This window comes from Crocodylus siamensis, chromosome 15 (assembly GCF_052110815.1).
Source record: "Crocodylus siamensis isolate JL-2025a chromosome 15, ASM5211081v1, whole genome shotgun sequence".
Lineage (NCBI taxonomy): Eukaryota > Metazoa > Chordata > Crocodylia > Crocodylidae > Crocodylus > Crocodylus siamensis.
Window position 1 is genome coordinate 41,151,452 of NC_143409.1, and position 19,779 is coordinate 41,171,230.

Consider the following 19,779-nt stretch of genomic DNA (forward strand, 5'->3'; position numbering starts at 1 on the left):
GGTCACGTCTCTTACAGTGATTTGCAAGGCAGCTGGCTGAAGCTTCTTCCGAAGTGCAATGCAGCAATATCCTCTGGCCTTGGCATCACATTCCAAGGCCACACAGGGACAGCAGTGTGGATATCCTTGACTTAATCAGTGCTCAGACTTCTTTCTTAGATTGCTAATACTCCCCCAAGAGTAGGAAGTTCCCAGAACAGAAGGAAAGATTAGTTACCAGTAAGTGCAGTTCCTTGTGTTCTTGGCCTCTGCAGCTTTAGGTCTGAGCTACATGGCAATTCTGAAAAAATCACACACCCCACCTAGCATATCTGTGCCAGGGAGAACCCCTTTCTGGACAGAGCTCTGTCAACAAAAGAAAGCCTAGCTTAGCTTAACTGGTATCATTCAGGGAGGTGGTATATACAGGCCAGAGGATGCTGCATCTCCACTAGGGAACTCTGCCAACATAGCTGTGTGTAGGCACAGCTGTAGCAGAGGAGGCTTTGTAACATAGACAAGCCCCATACACCTCACTCCCCTGCTGGTTCACTCAGAATATTTGGCATGAAGTAGTGGAAGATCCTGAACAAAAAAAAAAGGCATCCCTCCTTTTCTATGCAGCCCCAGAAGCCATTACATTTCAGCTGGCACTGAAAATGCACAGAGCCCAAAATCCAGAGATGTGGGGCAATGCCTTTCCCTTGGAATTCAGATCTGGACCAAGCAGTACACTGAGATGGTCTATCCCCGCTCAAACCAAGGACATGTCTATTGTCACAATAACCCTTCTGGGTCTGCATTTGATCTGAGACATTTGAATAGCAAACCTGATCCTTGTTACCAATCTATAGCCTCTTCTTTCTCCACAAGAGGCAAAAAGAGGTATAATTTTTAATTATCATTAATTTTGTTCCGATCCAGCCATGACGATTACATCCCCTTGCCATGTCTAACTCATCTTTGCAAAACCATCTGGAACATTTGACCAGGGCAAAAAATCAGCTTGCTCCACTGTGATTCTATAGACATGAAGTCCCTTTCAATGCTGACAGTTCCATTTGGCTGACTTTTCTGGGGGATCTTTAATTGTTCAATAAGGGGGCACCGTCTCCCTAGTAGACCCCATCCCATGTGACTGGCTGTCTCAGGTTCCTTTGGGCATAGTGTTATATTTCTTATTGTCAGATGACAATGGGCATGATCTCCCTTAAGCATCATAAGATGGCATGCTGTGTCTTACAAAAGCATAATCGCTCATTTTTATTATGTAACGGCGGATCTAAGGATGAAATATAGAAAGTGCAAAATAATGCCTTGCTAAATCTGCCCTGTTGTTGGCTTTTGGATCAGAGGCTTTAGTGCCAGATCCCTTCCCCTACCTCCACTGCATTCACTCCCCCCAAATGGCTCTGTGGCTTCCTCACCATGCCACTAGTGCCACCTATGCTGGGCACAGGCAGGGCATGGCAGATGCTCCTGGTCAGCCCCGCTCCCATCTGTCCAATGGAAAAGTATTCCTGGGCACATAGACATGAAAGTAGATGATTGTGCTTAGGGAACAGAATGAGTTTCTAACCCAGCATTGGCAAGGAGAGGGTGAGGGGTGGGGAGTTGCCATCTCTAGCATGGGGCATGGTCCTCTTCCTAGCATCTTCTGAACACATATTAACCAACTGCTTCCTAAATACTTCAGAGGCAGGGCATTGGCAAAGCCCTCATCTCCTACTCCAACCAATGGCCTATTCTAGGCTCATCCTGGTATTTCTGAGTTTGTACCATCTGAAGAGACAATAACAGAGATCCCTTAGATACATAATTGCCCACGAATGCAGGGGACTGGACTCAGTGGCCTGGAAGGACCTTCCAGCCTGATGCCCTTATGTTCCCACCCTGGTTTATCAATAGCATAGCCTTCCCTTTGTGCTTCATGATGTCGATCAGTCAACAGGGTACAGAAGAGGTCATATGCAAATTATCTCCTGGAGAGGAAATGTTCCATGGGGCCAATGCTGAAGATGGTTGTATTGGAAAAAGGAGAGGCAGCCCATGAACATTTTCCAAAGGGTAGTTGGTTTCTGTCCTTGGTGGCCCAGTTTTGCTAATAGGAGTTGCAAGTCGGAGAAGGAGACATCAGTGCCAAATCTGTACCCACTTTAGGCTCAGAACCTGCCTTTTTATCACCAGTCTGATTCTGCAGCTCCAGTCGCCCTGCTAAGTCGCACATAACCCTTTGCTGGCGCTATGGGTTCAGCGAGTGGTTCCTGTCTAGGCAGATCCCAGTCAGGTTACATCAGGGCCTGCAAAGTGACTTCCAAAATGTCACTGCACATACTGAAGCCAATGATGTGTCAGTCCTGGCAGTACAGCGAGCGCTCGCTTGCTGCACAAACTGAGCAGTCCCAGCCCTGACAGTGTGAAGTCAGCTCAGGTGGAGGGCACCAGGGGCCCCTCTTCTGCCTGCGGTATCTGTCAGGGGGGATCATTTCAGGCTCGGTGCGGGTGGACTTATCAATGATGGAATAGCAGGTGTACAGATTATCTAGTTGAAAGCCCCTGCAAAAAGTAGGAGGGTCTTTGCACTGGACAGTGGATCCAGAACCTTGCCTTGAGAGCTCATTAGTGCCTAATCAATTCTGTTAGGTAAACTGTCCATCCGTATCCTTGTCCAAGTTCCTCCTAAGGCCTAAGCTAATTGCATCTTCTTTTTGACTGTAACCTGTTTCCATTGTGTCACATTGCAAGCATACCAAGACTCCCTGGATGACAGGAGCGGCTGCTACATTTTGAGCACATACAGTGGAGCCCCTCAGTTTCGGATTACTCTTCCCTGGTAAGTCAGATGGGCAAATGCTGTAGCTGGGTTTTAAAAAGAGGGGTGGGGTGGACAAGAGCAATATTGGACTCTCCCATTAATACATAATCATTCCAGAGGGCTTTGCAAACAATATGGAAGCAGCAGCACCGTAATACAGCCACTTGGGGTGGAGGATGAAAAGCAATGACTGCTTTCCACTCCTGTGAGAAGAAGCCAAATTTTGTTCAAGGGCAAAATATGGCAGCACCATTCTCTACGTTTTAATGAACAATCTTGTGGGATTTTTAACGTCTAGAGAGAGTGCGGCCAGGACTTTAGATCTGATCTTATGCTCCAGAAGGCAAAATACTGGTTTTTTGCCCCCCCCCCGAAAATTGTTCAAGCACCCAGGTGCATTGTGGGATATCTATTTTGTTATACCTCTATGCAAGTCATCTTCCATGTAAGTCATAAGGTACTGAGCTCCTACTAAAAGCGAGATTGCAGTCTTGATGGACCTCTGGGTTAATTTGGTCTGGCCAATCCTTATTTCCTCCATGAACAGAAGTTCTAGATCTACTTTGCATCACTGCCCTTTGCATTTTAGCCCTTTCCTTTTAGTGTCTTCTCCACTGGAAGAAAAATAATGTCACCATCAGAAGAGAAGAGCAATTAGAAACATTTCATCCACGCAGCAGTAGCTGCAGCATCATAGATTCATAGATTTCAGGGTCGGAAGGGACCTTGGTGGGCCATCTAGTCCGACCCTCTGGATGACCCTGGTTAGCCAAAGGGGCTTCCTGGCTCCTTTGCCCCCTTTCCTCTGCCATGGGATTGTCTCAGTCTAAGCCCAAAGAATGGTACCCCTTTTTAAAGTTTAGCAGCTGTGTCCTGCTAGGTATAGCGCCCACCTTTCTCTGGATAGTGAATTTTATCATTTGGTGATCGCTGCCCCCTAAGTTGCCTTGAATCTGCAGGTCCCCCACCAGGTCATCCCATGGCCAACACCAAGTTGAGCAAGGCGTTACCCCTGGTGGGACTCCTTACCTCCTGTGTTAGGTGGAGGTCCTGAATACAGGTTAAGAGCCTGGGTGAGTGGTTAGATCTAGCTGACTGCTCCTCCCAGCATATGTCTGGGTAGTTAAGGTCCCCTATAACTACCATGTCTCTAGACCGCACAGCTTCTGAGAGCTGCCTGGAAAATTCCCCATCCACCTTGTCCTCCTGGTGTGGAGGCCTGTAGTAGACCCACACTGCCAGGTCCCTTTCCCCCCCAACCCCCTTGGATCCTGTCCCACAGAGTCTCCATTTGTCCATCCTCTGATCCCAATTTGATAAGGGAAGATGTGTATTGTTCTTTGACATAGAGAACAACACCCCCTCCTTTTTTCCCTCCTCTATCACTCCTGTACAACCTATAGCCCTCTATTCCTACCACCCAGTCATGAGTACCCACCAGGTTTCAGTTAGTCCCACTAGGTCAAAGTTATTGCTCACAAGCAAGAGTTCCAGATCCTCCTGCTTGTTACCCATGCTCCCGGCATTTGTATATATACACTTAATTCCCCTGGTGGCTGCCCCTGGAACCCCCTTATACTGCTCTCTAATAGGGTCTTTGATACTTACCTGGGCTGGTCTTGTGGGCATCTCATGGTTCCGTGCTCTGTGGATCCCTCCGTCCTCATCCTCCCCCTCCCCCTCCCCCGATGAACCTAGTTTAAAGCCCGCCAGAGGAGATCAGCCAACCTGAAAGAAAACATGTGCTTACCTTTGGGGGAGAGATGAAGCCCATCCCAGCCCAGCATGTCTCTTGTTTGGAAGCATGGGTTGTGGTCCAAAAAGCCAAAGCCCATCTCATAACACTGGCTCCAGAACCACAAGTTGACCTCCCTGATGCAGGTCTCATGGCGGCGTCCACATCTGCTCACTGGGAGAACAGATGAGAAGACCACCTGTGCCCCTGTCTCCTTCAGCTTGGCCCCCGGAGCCTTGTAGTCCTTCAGTAGGTGAAACAAAGAAATAAGGAGCCCAGCAGGAAGCAGGGCAGGAAGCCGCAGTGGAAAAGGTAACATGCTCTAGGTGAGGCTTGAACTCACAACCTTGGCATGGCTTTGCTGCACACTGCTGTAGAAGTACCAGATGCTAACCAATTGGACTAGCTGCTAGCCCCACCTAGAACTGAAATAATGCCCCCTCCTTGCCCCGCCCCCCCCCCCCCCCCCAAAAAAAGAGAAGCAATGGTTAGGGAATTATATGGGGTTTATGGCAGAGCAGAGGGAAAATAGATTTTGTGGCTTAACCCCCAATAATTCTTTGCTTAAAGTTATTAGTGTTGTGCCCAGTGCATTCCTATGATAAGAAAGCCAGGACCCAGCACTGAATAAAGAGCTGGTGAAAGAAGCAAAGATGTTCACCGAAGATCTATATGTTGGTGAAGAAGCTCTGATGCCTGGCACAACACCATAGAGAATGTATAATGTGGGCAAGACCCTCAGTTCCTGAATCAACAAGGCTGAGGACAAAGTGAGAAGGTGGAGGAGATTTTGGGTGAGCTGGGCATGCTGGAAAGGCTTCTTCATACCAAAGGCAGTGCAGATCAGGCTTGTCTTGAAGACTGTGCAGAGAACACATGTAGTGAAGGTGATCTTGAGGCCTCCCTCATCAGTCTGAACCAAAGAGCTGTGCCATCTGGAGTTGCATCCTTAGGTTGTGAAAGGCACATGTATTCAGGGATTAATTCTGCCTGCAGCTGACTTCACTGGGCTTGTACTAATCCAGGGAAGGAGCCAGCTTTTTATTAATAAGATGGGTATGGGAGGAATGGGGGTGCCATAGGCACTTTGTCTTGGCTATTGTAAGAATTGATTGCTGTTCTAGTGACATTTGGTGCAAGCCTGCAGGTCCTGGTGCCTGGGTTCAATTCTCAGCTGTGCTGCTGGCCCAGTGGGTGACATTAAGCCTGTCCCTTCACTTCTCCATGCCTTGGTTTCCCCATCTTTAGAATGGAGATAATCATACTGACCTCACTCTACTAAGTGCTCTAAGCTGCACTGATGACAAGCACCATTAGAGAATCTGAATATAATCTTTGCTAGAAGAGGTTCTGAGTCACATACTCAGAATGGCTGCATAATATTCAGTCAGACCACGGGAGGTGGGAATGGAGAAACACTAGCAAGTGCTGCTGAGTATTTGGAGAGTGGTAGAGCCTCCTGGAAGAAGCACAGAAAACCCCCACCTGCCCTCTGAATATCACATATCTCCTGCTCCCAGTTGTCACAGAGAGTCTAGCTGCCCTGTGGAATGGACTATACCAGTGCACCTTGTCACTTCCAGCTCTCTGTCCAGGAGACATTTCCACAGCATGTATCATCTTTGTGTCCAAACACAGCTCTAACATGCAGCATCTCCTCCCACAGCTCACAACAGCTCGCCGACCAGGGACCTCGAGTCTCCGAGGCTCTGGTTTAGAGATGGTGAGACTGAGGCAGAAAGCTTCAGGCCGTCGTTGTTACCTACAAGCTACCCTGGAAGCCTAAGCCCCTGTGTAGGCCACAGAATAAGAGACTTTTGATTTCCCAATGTGCTGAGGATGTGGAGCCCCGTTGACTCAGAGCAGGAGCAAATCTGAGCTAAATTCTCCTTTGGCATCAAGTGACATCATTTCATCAACATGCTTATTTACAATAATGCTCATTTACAATAGTGTATCATTTGGTCTGTTCATTTCAATTGCTCCTCTCCTTGTGATTGTGCAGTATGCCCCAGATTTAATGCTATGGCAAACAATGCTGAGTAGCAGAGCGACATATGGTCTTTCTTACAGTGTATAAAATACACTGCATAGCAAAAGCCTAGTGTCCTATTCCGAGAGCCTGGGAACCAGCACTGACTTTCCTGGTTTCTGCTATGGAGCAGACAACAGGCCTGAGGCTGTCAGGTTCAGCAAGGAAATGCTTATTATTCCATCACCTACCACAGCCTCCAAAACTCCCAGGAGCTCCCAATAGTTTATACATGCCTATGTTTAGCGCATTAGAGGTCCAGACAGGATAGCATGTGCAGCTTGCTTTTCACACGACTGGAGGTCATGTTGCCTCTTTAAATAAACCAGGGGACGATCACATGGCTTTGGCAAAGCTGTGATTTCAGAGCTACAGGTTAAAAAAAAACTGAACAGAAGCCAGGAGAGAGAAAATAGAGGAAAGGGATGTAGGAAAGAAAGGAGAGCAGATACACAGACAGGCAGAGTTTCAGCAAATGGGAATATCTCCACTGGAGTCACTCCAGTTTATATCAGCTGAGTATATGCTCTGGGTGGGGGGTGTGTGTGTGTGTGTGTGTGTGTGTGTGTACACATGTCCCTACCCACCAGCTCTGATACCAAAAGTGGCTTTCCACAACCTCCTCATTCATTTCTTCTCTCATTTAGAAGAACAGTGTTGCAAAGGATCTCAAGGGTTAGCTAGTTCAGTGGTGCTCAATCTCCGGTCCATGGGCTGAATCCAGCCTGCAAGTCTGTGCCACCCAACCTGTGGGGCTCCCTGCAGGTCCACAAATTTGGCATCAGCAAGCAGTGGCAGCAGTAATTGCTGCAGCTCCCAGAGCCAAGACAATTAACATTGCCACAGCTCCCTGGCCACCATATTTCCAGACCTGTGGGGAGTCCCATGAGCCAGATAACACAGCCCTGGGTGCTGCTATGATCCAGCACACATGGCTGCTCTGCAGCCAGATCTGGAGCATGGAGCTAGATTGGCCAGATTTGGCATGCCAGATTTTACCTCAGGACCATCCTCATGTTCTGATCCCATGCTGGATCCAGCCCATGGACCCACCCCATGCCACTCTTCCAGCCCATAGGGTCAGAAAGTTAAGCACCATTGATCTAGTTTAACCCCTTCATGGCTCTTAAACCATCCTAGACAGATGCCCATCCAGCCTTTAATAGGGAGTCAGTATCCTTCAAACTACCAATGCTGATTTGAAACAAGATGGGGAAATCAAGAGGCAAGGTGGAAGGACTAGTTACAATATGGGATGAATCCACCTCTGATTTTTCCTCTGTTCCCAGCATATTTTAATTGTTCTCAAATGAGAGGATTTCATTTCAGATGGAGACGCTTGGTACACACAGGCCTTACAAAGCCTGTTCTGCATTTGCTTTAAGGATCATCCACTGCTTGTTAATCCCACCTCCATTCTTGCTTGGCAGCTTTAGGCACCACCCTAGAGAAAACCGGGTAAGCCTAAGGGATCTTTCTCTCTGACCTGTAAAAGCAAAGGCACACCCCTCTCCTTCCTGCCTATATATAGCCCATCTGCAGAACAGCATGTTATGAATAAGCAATAAGATGCAGCAGGCTGGCGTGCTGCTCTTTGGTACTGCTGCCCTGAGGGGGCATGATGCCCAAGGCAGGAGCAATTTCAACTTGATGACCGTGCCATATAGGGGTGAGTTTGCTAAATCTCAAAGTATCTCACTGTTCCTGTAAAGGAGCATGGTCTAGAAATGAAAAGGAGGTGTTTTAATAACAGTATGTAAATATGTTCTTGATTATCAAGTGCCTAATTCATAACTGTCACCAAACCCAGCTCTTACTGCAGCACATGCCTCTTTAGCCTTGGCATTTTACCCTTTCTGCCTCTCCTACCTGCCAAGGCATCGTCAGCCATCAGGTGAAGCGCCTGGAAGCAGGTGTCCAGTTCCTGCTTTGCATCTCTAGTGGCTCGCAGCCATTGCACCGTTGCCTGGAGTTCTCTAATCCGGCACTCCAGAGCCTCCACTGTTGAGCACATCCCACAAGGGGAGGTGTCAGTGCTTCCAGACCCAGCTGCCTACATCTGTGCCAGGCAGCCTCTGTAGGAAGCCAGGAGCTCTGTCTGAGTAGAGGCCAGAGCCGTGAGTCCTGCCCGGGTTGGGGCAGGGTCCGCAGGCTCCGTTTAGGTACAGGCTGGAACCATGGGCTCCATTTTGGTGGAGACCCCAGTGGTACCAGAGCAGGGGGAGTCCATGTGCAGGGAGGAGCTTCAGGGTGTGATGCATCCTTCCCACCATGGTCCTCATAGTAGTCTGGGCTACTACTGTGGAGACCCTTCCCTTCAGACTCCCCACCTGGAGCCTCGTGGCCCTCCTGCCTGCCCTCCTGTACAGATTCCTGTGCTAACTTGCACGCTGGGCCTAGAAGCACAGCTGTTCACGTGCTCTGTTCACAAGGCTCTGGTCATGCAACTCCCTGTGGGGCTGGGCCAACAAGGAACCAGGGGAGTGGGGGGCATGACCCTACTCGGCTCCTCTCAACTGCCCCACAGCTGTGCTAATTCCCTCCCACTGTAGGCCCCACCTACCTCCAGGCTGTACTGGGAGTTGGGGTCGGAGTCTGCCAGGGATAGATCTAGGGGTCCCAGGGCTCATGGGGGCACAATGGGCTTCTGCCTGTGTGTCTCATGCTGGAGTCAGGGACAAACTGCAGCTTCTGCCATTGGTGGGCCCTTTTAAAGCCGAATTCTGTCTCAGTTGACAGTGCTCTGTCTCAGAACATCATCATTCTGTGAATATCTGGAGGTTAGATAACTGCTGCTGGAAAAGGTACCTTAGGCAGGGACTAGCATACAGTAAGAAACATTGCACCCTGATTTGTCAAGTGGATTATGGGGAGATTTTAGGCCAGGAAGCTCTCTCACCTCCTCCCTTCACTGTTGAGCCCCCAAAGATCCAAGTCATGGAGCTGTTCCAGATGATGGACCAACAAGGCTAGAGACTCACAGGAATAGTCTGAATGATTTTTGCTGTGAATTGTTTTCTGTCTGCTGTGTGGTCAAGGTTGTTCAGATTTGGGCTTGGTTGGCTGTCACTGGGGTAGCAAATCCCTCTGGGGAAGTGACAGATGCCACCACCTCACTGGTCATGGTTGAGCTGATTTTAGTTCAGTGAGGCTTGCAATGTGCTGGGGGAGCTAACTGAGTATAAACTCACCCTTTGGATGTTTGTCCCTTTTTGGCTGGTATAACAAAAAGGTGAGTCAAGATGCCAGCTCCCTCTGGACAGGCTGTTGTTATATCTCCGCTCAAGAACCATGTCTTGCTGATGGCAATCTTGCCAAGTGTCATCCTTTCTCAGAAACCCTCTCCAGATCACATTGCTAAGGATGGTGGGAGAAAGCAGCTGTGACCTGCTCTGGAGTGAGGGACCATTTCTCTGACCACTTTTAACGCAATTCCTAGTCCAAGTGTGTGACACACAGGCTTTCTTGATTGCAGAGCTCCTCCTGGTATTACTTACAGTGATTCCTTCAGGTGCCTTGGAAGCCTAGAATACAATTAGCAACAAAGTTTTGTTGACTTCTTTGGGGTTAATGAATGGTTCTGGTGGCTTATTCTGCAGAGATCCAACAACAGGGCTGAGCAATCACCTGTCTGTTTTGAAAGTACTTCACCTGTACATTTGTATGTAAGACAATGGGAGAGGAGAGAAAAGTGTTTTGGCATTTTAGGTCATGGGCATGCAGATGATCCCATGTAGGCCCTTCTCCTATGGTGGGCTAAAGCAACTCAGTTCTGAAACAGGGTCACACAGTGTGTGTCTACATGACATGCTATGTCACCATAATGATGAGCTACAGTGATGTAGCATCAGCAGGCATGAACAATGACACCTCCGCTACTGTGCAGTAGCAATTTGCTACTGAGCAGTAGCTGGTCGCTACTGCACAATAGGGTCAGAAATGACTTGTGCAGCACCAGGACTTGGCAGTACCAGCAGTTACTGTACAGCTATTTAGTGCCTGCCACAGCCATCCTCCTTCAGTCTCAGCTGTGAACCAAGGCCTTTATCTTTGAAGAGATCGATGGAGCCTTCCTGTTTAAAGAGCTCAACAGAAAGCATATGGTACAACAGGGCTCCAGTACACTAAGGGCTTATCTAATAAGGGGAATAAGAGTAGCAATATATTGTACACTATTGATTCCTCCATAGTTCCCTGAGTGGATGGTCTCATTCCACATGACAGGTGCCAGGGAAATGGATCAAATGGAATTGTCAAAAGTCCATCTTAGTGCAGAATCAGGGTGTCCACCCAAAGAGCTGGTGTGAAACAGTAATCACATTTTAAATTCATGCCCAAGCTTATTTTGCAATAGCCTCCCTGCATGGAGAAGCCCCAATTCCGAGCAGGCCACACCTCCAAAATTGCTACTAGCACTCCGTGCTAATTGGAGAGGTGATCTTGTATCTGACATGTATTTACACAAACATGACAATGCTTGCTTTAGAGTTAAAAAAATGCAGCTGATACACCTCATGCTGCTGAATTAATCACCTCATGCTGCTGAAGCTGCCAAGCCAAAACAAGGAGGTGGTATCCTCTAATTTAAAACTGTGATCACTTTGTTTATGGGAAGCCTCAGTGAGACACATCTCCCTTGTCCTAAATCATCACCCCCTGAGGGAGATCTTTTCCTGCTAGTTATTACATTAAGGACTCATTGCACTGTAGTCTATTGCATTAAGAACACATAACCAGTCCTTTGTACAAGGACTGTTACCCAGATCTCCCCCTTCCCAGGTGAGTGTCATAACTGCTAGGCTGCCTTCTTTCTCTCTCTGGCTTGACGTATCTTTAATTCTGTTATGGATCTGTGGAACAGTAAAGAATACCTGGAACAACATACAGTTAGGTGGTCATGGCATACTTATAGGTGGTGAGGCTTGGAACCCTTCTGGCACAGCCTAGAGTTGGTCCCAAGTCTCATCCAACATGGGAGAGTCCTTAACCACAAGGATGTCATAAAGAAGGGGGACACTACCACCTCCATCCTTCTTTGAAAAAAAGCCTGTAACTCCTGGCTGGTGTTTGAGGAAGGTGGGGTTCAAGGCTGCGAGTCCTGATTGGATACAGTTGCCTTCTATTAGCACTGAGTGGGGTCCTAAGCCTCAGAAAGGAACAGGGTTCAAGACACAACCCTGTCATCAGAATTTCCTACTGGCTATCTCTCCACTCTCAACTCACTCTACTGACCATTGTAGAGTCTACATGGAAATGCCTGATGCTCCCCACATGCTCTACAGAGGGCTCAGAGGCCTAATTCAAAGCTGTGGATTCCACTTAGGGACCTTTGTGAATCTGGATCAAGTCTCCAATCTGTGGGTGCATCTACACATGCCCCCAACTGTGCATTTGTTACTGTGCCACCATTTAGTACTTGCTTTAGCAAGTACTAAATGACTGTGCAGTAACCACTGTTACTGCACAGTCCCAGTGGTGCATGGGTCATTTCCAACCCTACTGTGCAGTAGCATCGGTGTCACAGTTCCTGGCTGCCCATGCTATGTCACCATAGTGACAGCAAAGTAGTGTTTTGTGTAGACACACCCAGTGGGTGATAGGAGGTAACATATTTTTGACCATCAGAGCTCCTGCATGGAAATGGTTGAGAACCATTAGTACAGTACTTGCCATACATCCCTGACCCTCAGTGTTACCATCTATAGAATAGGGCCAGTCATACTCACCTGTCCCACAGAGGCATTATGAGACTTAAAAGATAACTGTGTGTCAAATAATTTGAGTGGAAGATGCTGTCAGAACACAAAGTGTTTTAAAACTATGGTTACCAGTGGCTGCAGAGGTCTCTAAGATTTTAAATGTCACTCATCTGGATGAGGTAAGGCTTTCTCAGGATTGGTAGCAAAGGACACACACATGAGCACATGCACACACACTCAAAAAAAGGCAGCAATCTTCAAATACACGTGTGCCACACACAGCCAGACCTTGCTCCATGAAGGTCAATGCTTTCTAAAGGGTTTAGCATTTTCAGGGAGATGATTGAGCCCATCACTGAATACTACATAAACATCACTGTCTCTACAGGGGGGAAAACCCCCCCAAACCTTATGGCATTGCATTTGACAACACATCATTTTAGTAGGGAGATACTGGAGGAAAAAAATGCATAGAGATCTCCTGGTATTTATTCCATCAATTATAACAGTACCATAGAATAGGGATGGTATATAAGGTTTAGATAGTCAAATGAAAACATGGCATGGTTACAACACAATGTATATACAGGTAGATTTCCCCAGTCATTACACAAATGGCATGTTTGTTTTGCTGTCCTGTAAAATAAGTCAAATAGAGCCAATCCCACACAGTAGAAACAAAGTAGAGTCTGAACATTTCCGTTCTTACACTGAAGGACATGTAGGGCCTGAGATGATGGAGTACCAACTAGTTTGGGTTCAGTTTCTGACTCTGCCACTGACTCAGGTGAATTTCCTAAGTGCTTTGTGCCTCAGTGTCCCCCTCCATAAAATAGGGCTAATGGCACTGTACTTTCTTCTGAAAAGCACTTTTGGGTTCTGTCATTCACTGTTGTTATTAATTGCTATTGCTACAAATCTAGGGAGATTTTCCTTCATGAGTTGTCCTTAGAAAGAAAGCACAGTGAATGCCTACTGCCCCTACTTGCAAGCTTGCTCTACATCTCCTTCACTCCAGTAGAAGTCAAGACAGAGGATCCCAGCCAGGAGAAATCTGTGTTCCCACTCATTGGCACAGTTCAATCACTCTCCAAGGCCATTGCATGCTTCCCTCACTCCTTTACTCATATGAGTAAAATGGGGTGACCCTGTGGGTAATGGCATGGAGAGCCTATATCAGAGGGCCAGAAAGGTGTCTGGGGGACAACAGGGTTGCTTTCTTGTTCTAACCTCAGACTGGAAGACACTTCATGTATATTGGCAAGTACAGGACAGGTAAGTCTGTTTTAGGGACTCTAGACTGAGCATGGCTTAGAAAAGGTACCCAACTCATGCCACCCAGGGGAACAAACTCAGTGGGTTTCCCACTGACTAATTTTTCATAAACCATGGCCACCTCCAGACCATCTACTGTGCCCCCTCTACTCCAAACATTATGTGTTCAGGAATGGGGTGGTATTATGGTAAGGGGTACAGCCAAGTCACATAACAGAACATTTTTCAGCTGACTGCTTCAGGTCCTCCAGGGTGGCCTGGGCTTTATCCTTCAGGGAATCCAGGTCCAGGTTCTGGATGTTGGTCAGCTGTCCGATAACTGAGTTCTTTTCCTCTTCCTCTTCGTCTTGCTCGATCATCTTGGCCAGCTCTTTTGGAAGCTCCACATCCCCTCCTGCCAGCTGGATCTGGCTATCATCTGTTTCATTCTAAAGAGTCACATTGATCAAAGGAAACAATGAGCAAGTGTATTAGAAAGGTCCTGCTTTAGTCTTTTACTTTAAGCTCATGTTTATTTTATAAGTGAATGCCTACATCCCACTATGGACATAGAGATTGCCATTCTCTTTATAAAACTGTTTTTTGTGTTTGAAGACTATTCTGAAATCCTCCTTCAGTTTTCTTTATCCTAAATAGCTCCAATTCTTCCAATCATGCTTAAGTGCAATGCTGAATAGAGCTAGACTGAAGCTCTTGACTTAAGTTAGGCATATGCTTAAGTAACCTGCTGAATGAAGACCAGATCAAGTTCATCAATAGATTGAAGAACCATGGAAAGATTAAGCGGCAACTGATGCAGGAAAATTGTCCCGGTATTAACAACATAATTGTGAAGCCAATCTGAGCTGAGTGAATGAGACAAAAAGACTCATCAACGAATAAATTGTTCTTTTACTTAGAACATGTCTCCTCCTCCTTTCTTTGTGCAGAAAGCAAACAAGTGAGCAATCTAATGCCTGGCACTCATGGCAGTGGAAGATAAATTTTGGCATGTAGGTAAGAAGGTCATGTGTGCTCATCCAGCCAAGGCATAGAAACAATATGTGGAAATATTTGGCCTTCCCACACTAAAATTAGCAAAACTCCAATTTAGAATATTCATCAAAGTCACCGAGTTTAAAAAAAATATTAAAAAGGCTTTTGTTGGATTAAGTAGGGGAAAATATGTGACGCTCGTGTGGTTATTCTATGAACAGAGAAAAACGGCTGAATTAGAGTTGATTAAATTGTTCTCAATGATTTAGTCACTCCACTCTAAGCGGAAGGCCAAAAATAGGAATTGATCACAGAAACATTCCCTAAAATGGGGAGGGAGAAAATAGTTATTAAAAGGAAACATTATTACTACATTCAGTGGAATTTACTCTGTGTGGCTCCACTCCTAGCTACATTAGTGTGAATCCAAAGGGAACCCAGTGACTGATTTCAGTAGACTTACTCTGCTTTCACACTGGTGAAACTGAAATCTGTGACTGCACTGAGGGCCAAGGAAGGAGATCAAGAAGGTGACTGACAGGATGGATGATTGGATCAGAGGCTAGAGATGTTTACACCCATTAATGGCCATATAAAGGGACTGCTCTTCTGCTGACCTGCCTAACAGATGGCTCTATAGGACAGTGGTGTTCTTGTGTGCTGGCTGGCAGTAAGCACAGACTTTTCTAGATACATGCTACACATAGACGGTGTGAGAGTCTACTGTAATTCTTAGGAGTAGGCAGAGATGGGATTGTAAAGGGAGAGCAGGAGAGTCAAAAAGCCCTAGGGATGGAAGAATTCTGCCTGAGAGGAAAGGACATGATCAGAAGTTAGGCAAAGCCTTGCATCAGTGTGACATGAAAGAAATGAAGGCAAGGAGGCTAATAGGAAAGGAGTCTTCCCATAGTGTGTGGGAACTCTAGCAGGTTGTTCGTAAAGTATATAGTTCTGTTTCAGCTGCCTCAGCTGTACATGTGACACAGTCTGTGATAACATTTACCCAGGCCCCATGACATGAGAAAGAACATCCCCAATTTTTATATCCATCCCAAAGGGATTATATCAGACTGGACAGGGATCACTGGGACATAGGGTGCTCTCATGTTGCCCCATGTCATGAGGTTGACATCATGAGGTTGACTGCTCCTCCTCCCCCCCCCCCCACCTCTGAGCAGCCTGGGGGCAAGCAGTGGGAAAGGATGTCTTTATGGAGCCTTAGGCTGGAATATAGATGATTGACTTGCATTCCTGGCCCCTGTTAAGACGAGAGAGGTTAGGACTCAAAGGCATCAAGATTTACCTTGGGCAGCCTGTATTTGTCTCTGAAGTGGCTCCTGAGTGTGGCTCTCTCTGCTTTGCGCTGGGCAAATTGGGCATCCCTTTCCATTCTGGAAACAGATATTAGAAAACAAGTCATATTTTCAGCCACCTCCATGATATGGCCAGAGTCCACTCTGGTCACTAGGATGATAGATTTCAAAGGAGGGTTACTAATCCCATGTACCAGCATGGAGGCAGGGCAGGGCCTAATCAAATATCAACCAGTCTCTGTTAGACAAAGGGGGATAGGAGGCAGAGAGGACTGCTTTCTAATTGACATCCTGAGGAAGCTTTCACTGCCTTTTGTCTTTCAGCCACACTGAGGTGTACAGAACATCATGGGACAAGTCTACTGGTCTAAGTAGATGTCTGGACTCAGTTAAATGTCAGATATGGCAACAACAAAAAAAAGCCCTACCATGTTTCTGTTCAACACCACAACATGGGAAAATAAAACCCAGGGGTGTGTGAAGAATTATTGGTTAGTGTGTTAGAGATCTGGCAACTTTGGTGTCTTAAATAATGGTGAGTGGGAGCCTAGGAAAGCAGATGGAAATGACAGGATGTTACATTCACCTCTTTGCTTCTTTTTACCTTGCCTGCTTTTTTTCCAAAGCCACTGCTTTTATCTACATTTCACAGCCAACAACTAAATAAATAATGACACAACATATCCCTTAAACAGTTACACCAATCGCCACATTATTCCAGTGTATTAAGCAACCCAAATTGGACAATGCTAATTATCACATTTCGTATTTTAAAGCAGTGTAAAAGACCTTACAAGGATGAGATTTTTTTTCCCCTGTAAATTTATTTTTCTACCCCATTTGGGAGGACATGGTGGTTATGAATTTGGTCCATGCTGAGGCCAGTGTTTCTGGCAAAACCCACTTTGAAGCTGTTTTAGACTGAAATCTCTGCTGCTTCACTACCCTACACTTTGCCTACCCCCCCCAAACTCTCACCCCCCCCAACAATACAGGAATCAAAGACATTAAAAGCTAACTTCATGAGGGAGAACTATCCCAAAAACCCCATAGTGAAATGTGGCCCATCATGAGAAAAACAATCCCCTCACTGGGATGCAAAAGCGGATTAAAAGATTACAGCTTTCATTAAAAATGTATTACTAAAATTCCCCGCCTTCTGCAACAATGTTCAAGTGTTTATTTCAATTTCTTTTTGCAAAGGGGGAGGCGGGAGGCGGGGAGTTTCTTTAAGAAGAAAAGAAGGGCAGCTGTCAGCCCTGGGTTTAAAACCAACCAATCTGTCACAGCAGCTGCCCAAACAGCCCACCGTGTATAGAAGCAATGTGGAATGACCCGGTTTCAAACCCGCACTAAGGTTAGTTACAAGTAAATGACCGGGGCTCGTCCTGTTTCTAGCCCCTATACTATATCAGTGCCTCACCGGCGAGGCTGCTGGCTGACATAAAGAAAGATCACTGAGTTGATTCAAGCAGTCTTCGCCTGAGATCCTACAGACAGAGACATTTCCCCTTCCTCTGTATGTTGCATCCCTTCCTCCTTCAGCCCGGCCCAAAAGTGATGGGCAATACAAACCCGGGGCTCAACAAAAGGGCACCCACAATGGTCCCCTTTCCACTTTGTCCTGCAGGGTTGTTCCCCGTGGGCTAGTGTCCTGATCTGCAGGACCCATATTTTCTTTGCCTACCTATTGAACCGTCCCCTTCTCCCCAAGTGATATAGCCAACCACGAGTTCAGTGGGCATCTATGACTATCCGAGGCCCCTTACAATGGGCAATAGAGCAGACAACATGGGAGTAGGCTCCCAATGCCACGGGACATCCGAGATCCCCCTGCCCACAGCGCCCGGGAGAAGCATGGGAGCAGACATGGAACAAAAGCACCCGAGGGAGCCCAGGGACACTTACTTTTCCTCCACCAGCTGCTTCTGGTATTCTTCATATTCCTCCCTCGTCATGCCTTGGGCTTCAGCTGGGGATTTCTCGCTTTCTCCCTTCTCTTCTCCTCCCAGTCCCCCAGTCAGGTTCTTCAGCTGGCCACCCACCATAGTCTTCACCATGAACGCCATGGCGGGGCTGGCAGACGGGGGGCCAAGTCGGTGCTAGACGGAAGGAGAAGCAGCGCTGTGGAGGGGCTCACGCGGGCCCCTCTCCGCCGCCCATCGGCGCCCGCGCCCCGTTCAGCACCGCGGCCGCGGACAGCTCCGAGCGCCCGCGGGTCCCGGGTCAGCACCGCGGACAGCTCCCGCGGCGCGGGGCGGGGCGGGGCAGGCAGGAGCGGCGCCCGCCGAGTCTGCCGCCAGCTCCAGCCCCGCCACTCTTAACTCTGCCCCGCCCCGCCCCGCCCACCACTCCCCTTTGGAAAGAAAGGATTAAATTGTTTACTTGTGTGATGCCACAAGACCACATGTCCCGAGAGCCCCTCTCCCCTCCACAACCCCCCCCCCCCCGCCGCAGCTAAAACCTGGGACACTTGACAGCAGATCACCAGTGGGTGGGGGGGGAGGCGTTTCACACGCTCGTGTGTGTCCAGAGACGCTGCTGGGTGACCCCTCCGACAGCCTGCGGGGCAACGAAGGAGCCCAACATCTCCATCCAGTCTCAGCTCTCCCTTTAGTGAAGAGCTGGTAACCACCAAGTCTTCCTTTCTCCCTCCACAGCCTGAGCCGGCGGCTCCGGCGGCACAGGGCAGCCGAGGAAAATTCCCGCGTTTTAATCTGCGGGATTAAACCCGATACAATCATCAACCAAAGAAAGCAATCGATTCAGGCTGAGCAAGGCTGCCGCGGAGATTACTGAGGCTGGAGAGGGCAGGGGCTTTGAGCAGGAACAACTCCCAGCTGGAGGCAACCTCAGCTCAGCCTCGGGCAAAACTTGCTAGAAAGTGAAGGGAAGCACTTGGTTCATAGGAGAGGCTACGTGCAGGCAAGGGGAAGGAAGCCCGACAAAAACTAGAACAGTCCAAGCTGGATTTAAAATAAAAAATAGCTAAACTAAACAAATAGCTTTGTCTTAAAGAGACAGCCCAAATCGCTTTCCATTTCTGCAGCTTCAGTAGAGGCAGGGGCAACTTTCAGAAGGAATCAGCAGCTTCCCAGGCAATGTGGATTCTGGAAAGGAGCTTGAGCCCTGAGGTGAAGTTCATTTCACAAATGACTGCGCTGTCCCATTCAGCGTTTCTGCACTCATGGGTCGCAAACCAAAAGTGGGCCAGAAGAATATATGAAAGGGTCATGAACAAACTTAAAAAATGGGTTCTTTTTTAAAGGAGACAAATGTGGGAAACCGTGGCTTTTTTTCCTTGCAGGCTGTCAGTTCCAGCCTGCAAAGGGGCTGCTTGGGGTCCCCCGCCCCACACACTAACGGGCTGGGACCTGGGGGCAGCCGGTCTGCAACGAGGGGCACTGGGTTGGGACTGGCCATCAATGTTTACAAATGGGTCCTGGCACAAAAAAGTTGAGAACCACACACACTCTCACTCTCTCTCTCACCAGGGCTCTTTCAGCCTACCCAAACTCCCAGGGTCAAGAGGTGGATGCTATTAACTTCTGACTCTGGTTCCAAATCTCTATGTTTCTTATAACCCATGTTCCCCTGGAGGCCTCAGTCCAAGTTACTGGCACCAGTAAATAAACCCCCTCTCCATTTTTTTTCCTGATGAGGTTTTTTCCTGAGCTCTACTTTTCTCTTTCTATCCACGTCTTTAGATCCCCAACTGCTTTTAGGTCGCAGGGCTAGATTATAAGGAAAGCACTTTCTGGGGAATTCAAAAGTAAGCAACTTCAAAAAACAAAACACACACAAAAAAACCTACTTAAATCCACCAGTTTGAAATCAATGAAAGCTTTTCCAGTTTGGGTCAGGCCAACAATAGAGAGACTTGAACCAAATGCAAGTGTACTGAAAATTCATAAGAATTCATCCCAGCCTTCTTAAAGCAAGATACAGAAGGAGGC

General features: G+C 47.6%; 1 protein-coding gene across 1 annotated transcript in view; it reads right to left on the reverse strand.

The window, feature by feature from the left end:
• Positions 1–12,737: 12,737 nt before the first annotated feature.
• CPLX3 (complexin 3) overlaps positions 12,738–19,779 on the reverse strand; it is a 38,374-nt gene continuing 31,332 nt past the window's right edge. Inside the window, exons 2-4 of the mRNA XM_090028835.1 lie at positions 17,732–17,925; positions 15,814–15,901; positions 12,738–13,963 (exon numbers count right to left, since the gene is read on the reverse strand). Of these exons, the coding sequence (XP_089884961.1) occupies positions 13,742–13,963; positions 15,814–15,901; positions 17,732–17,925 (504 nt within the window). The 3' untranslated portion in view covers positions 12,738–13,741. The remainder of the gene's footprint in view (positions 13,964–15,813; positions 15,902–17,731; positions 17,926–19,779) is intronic.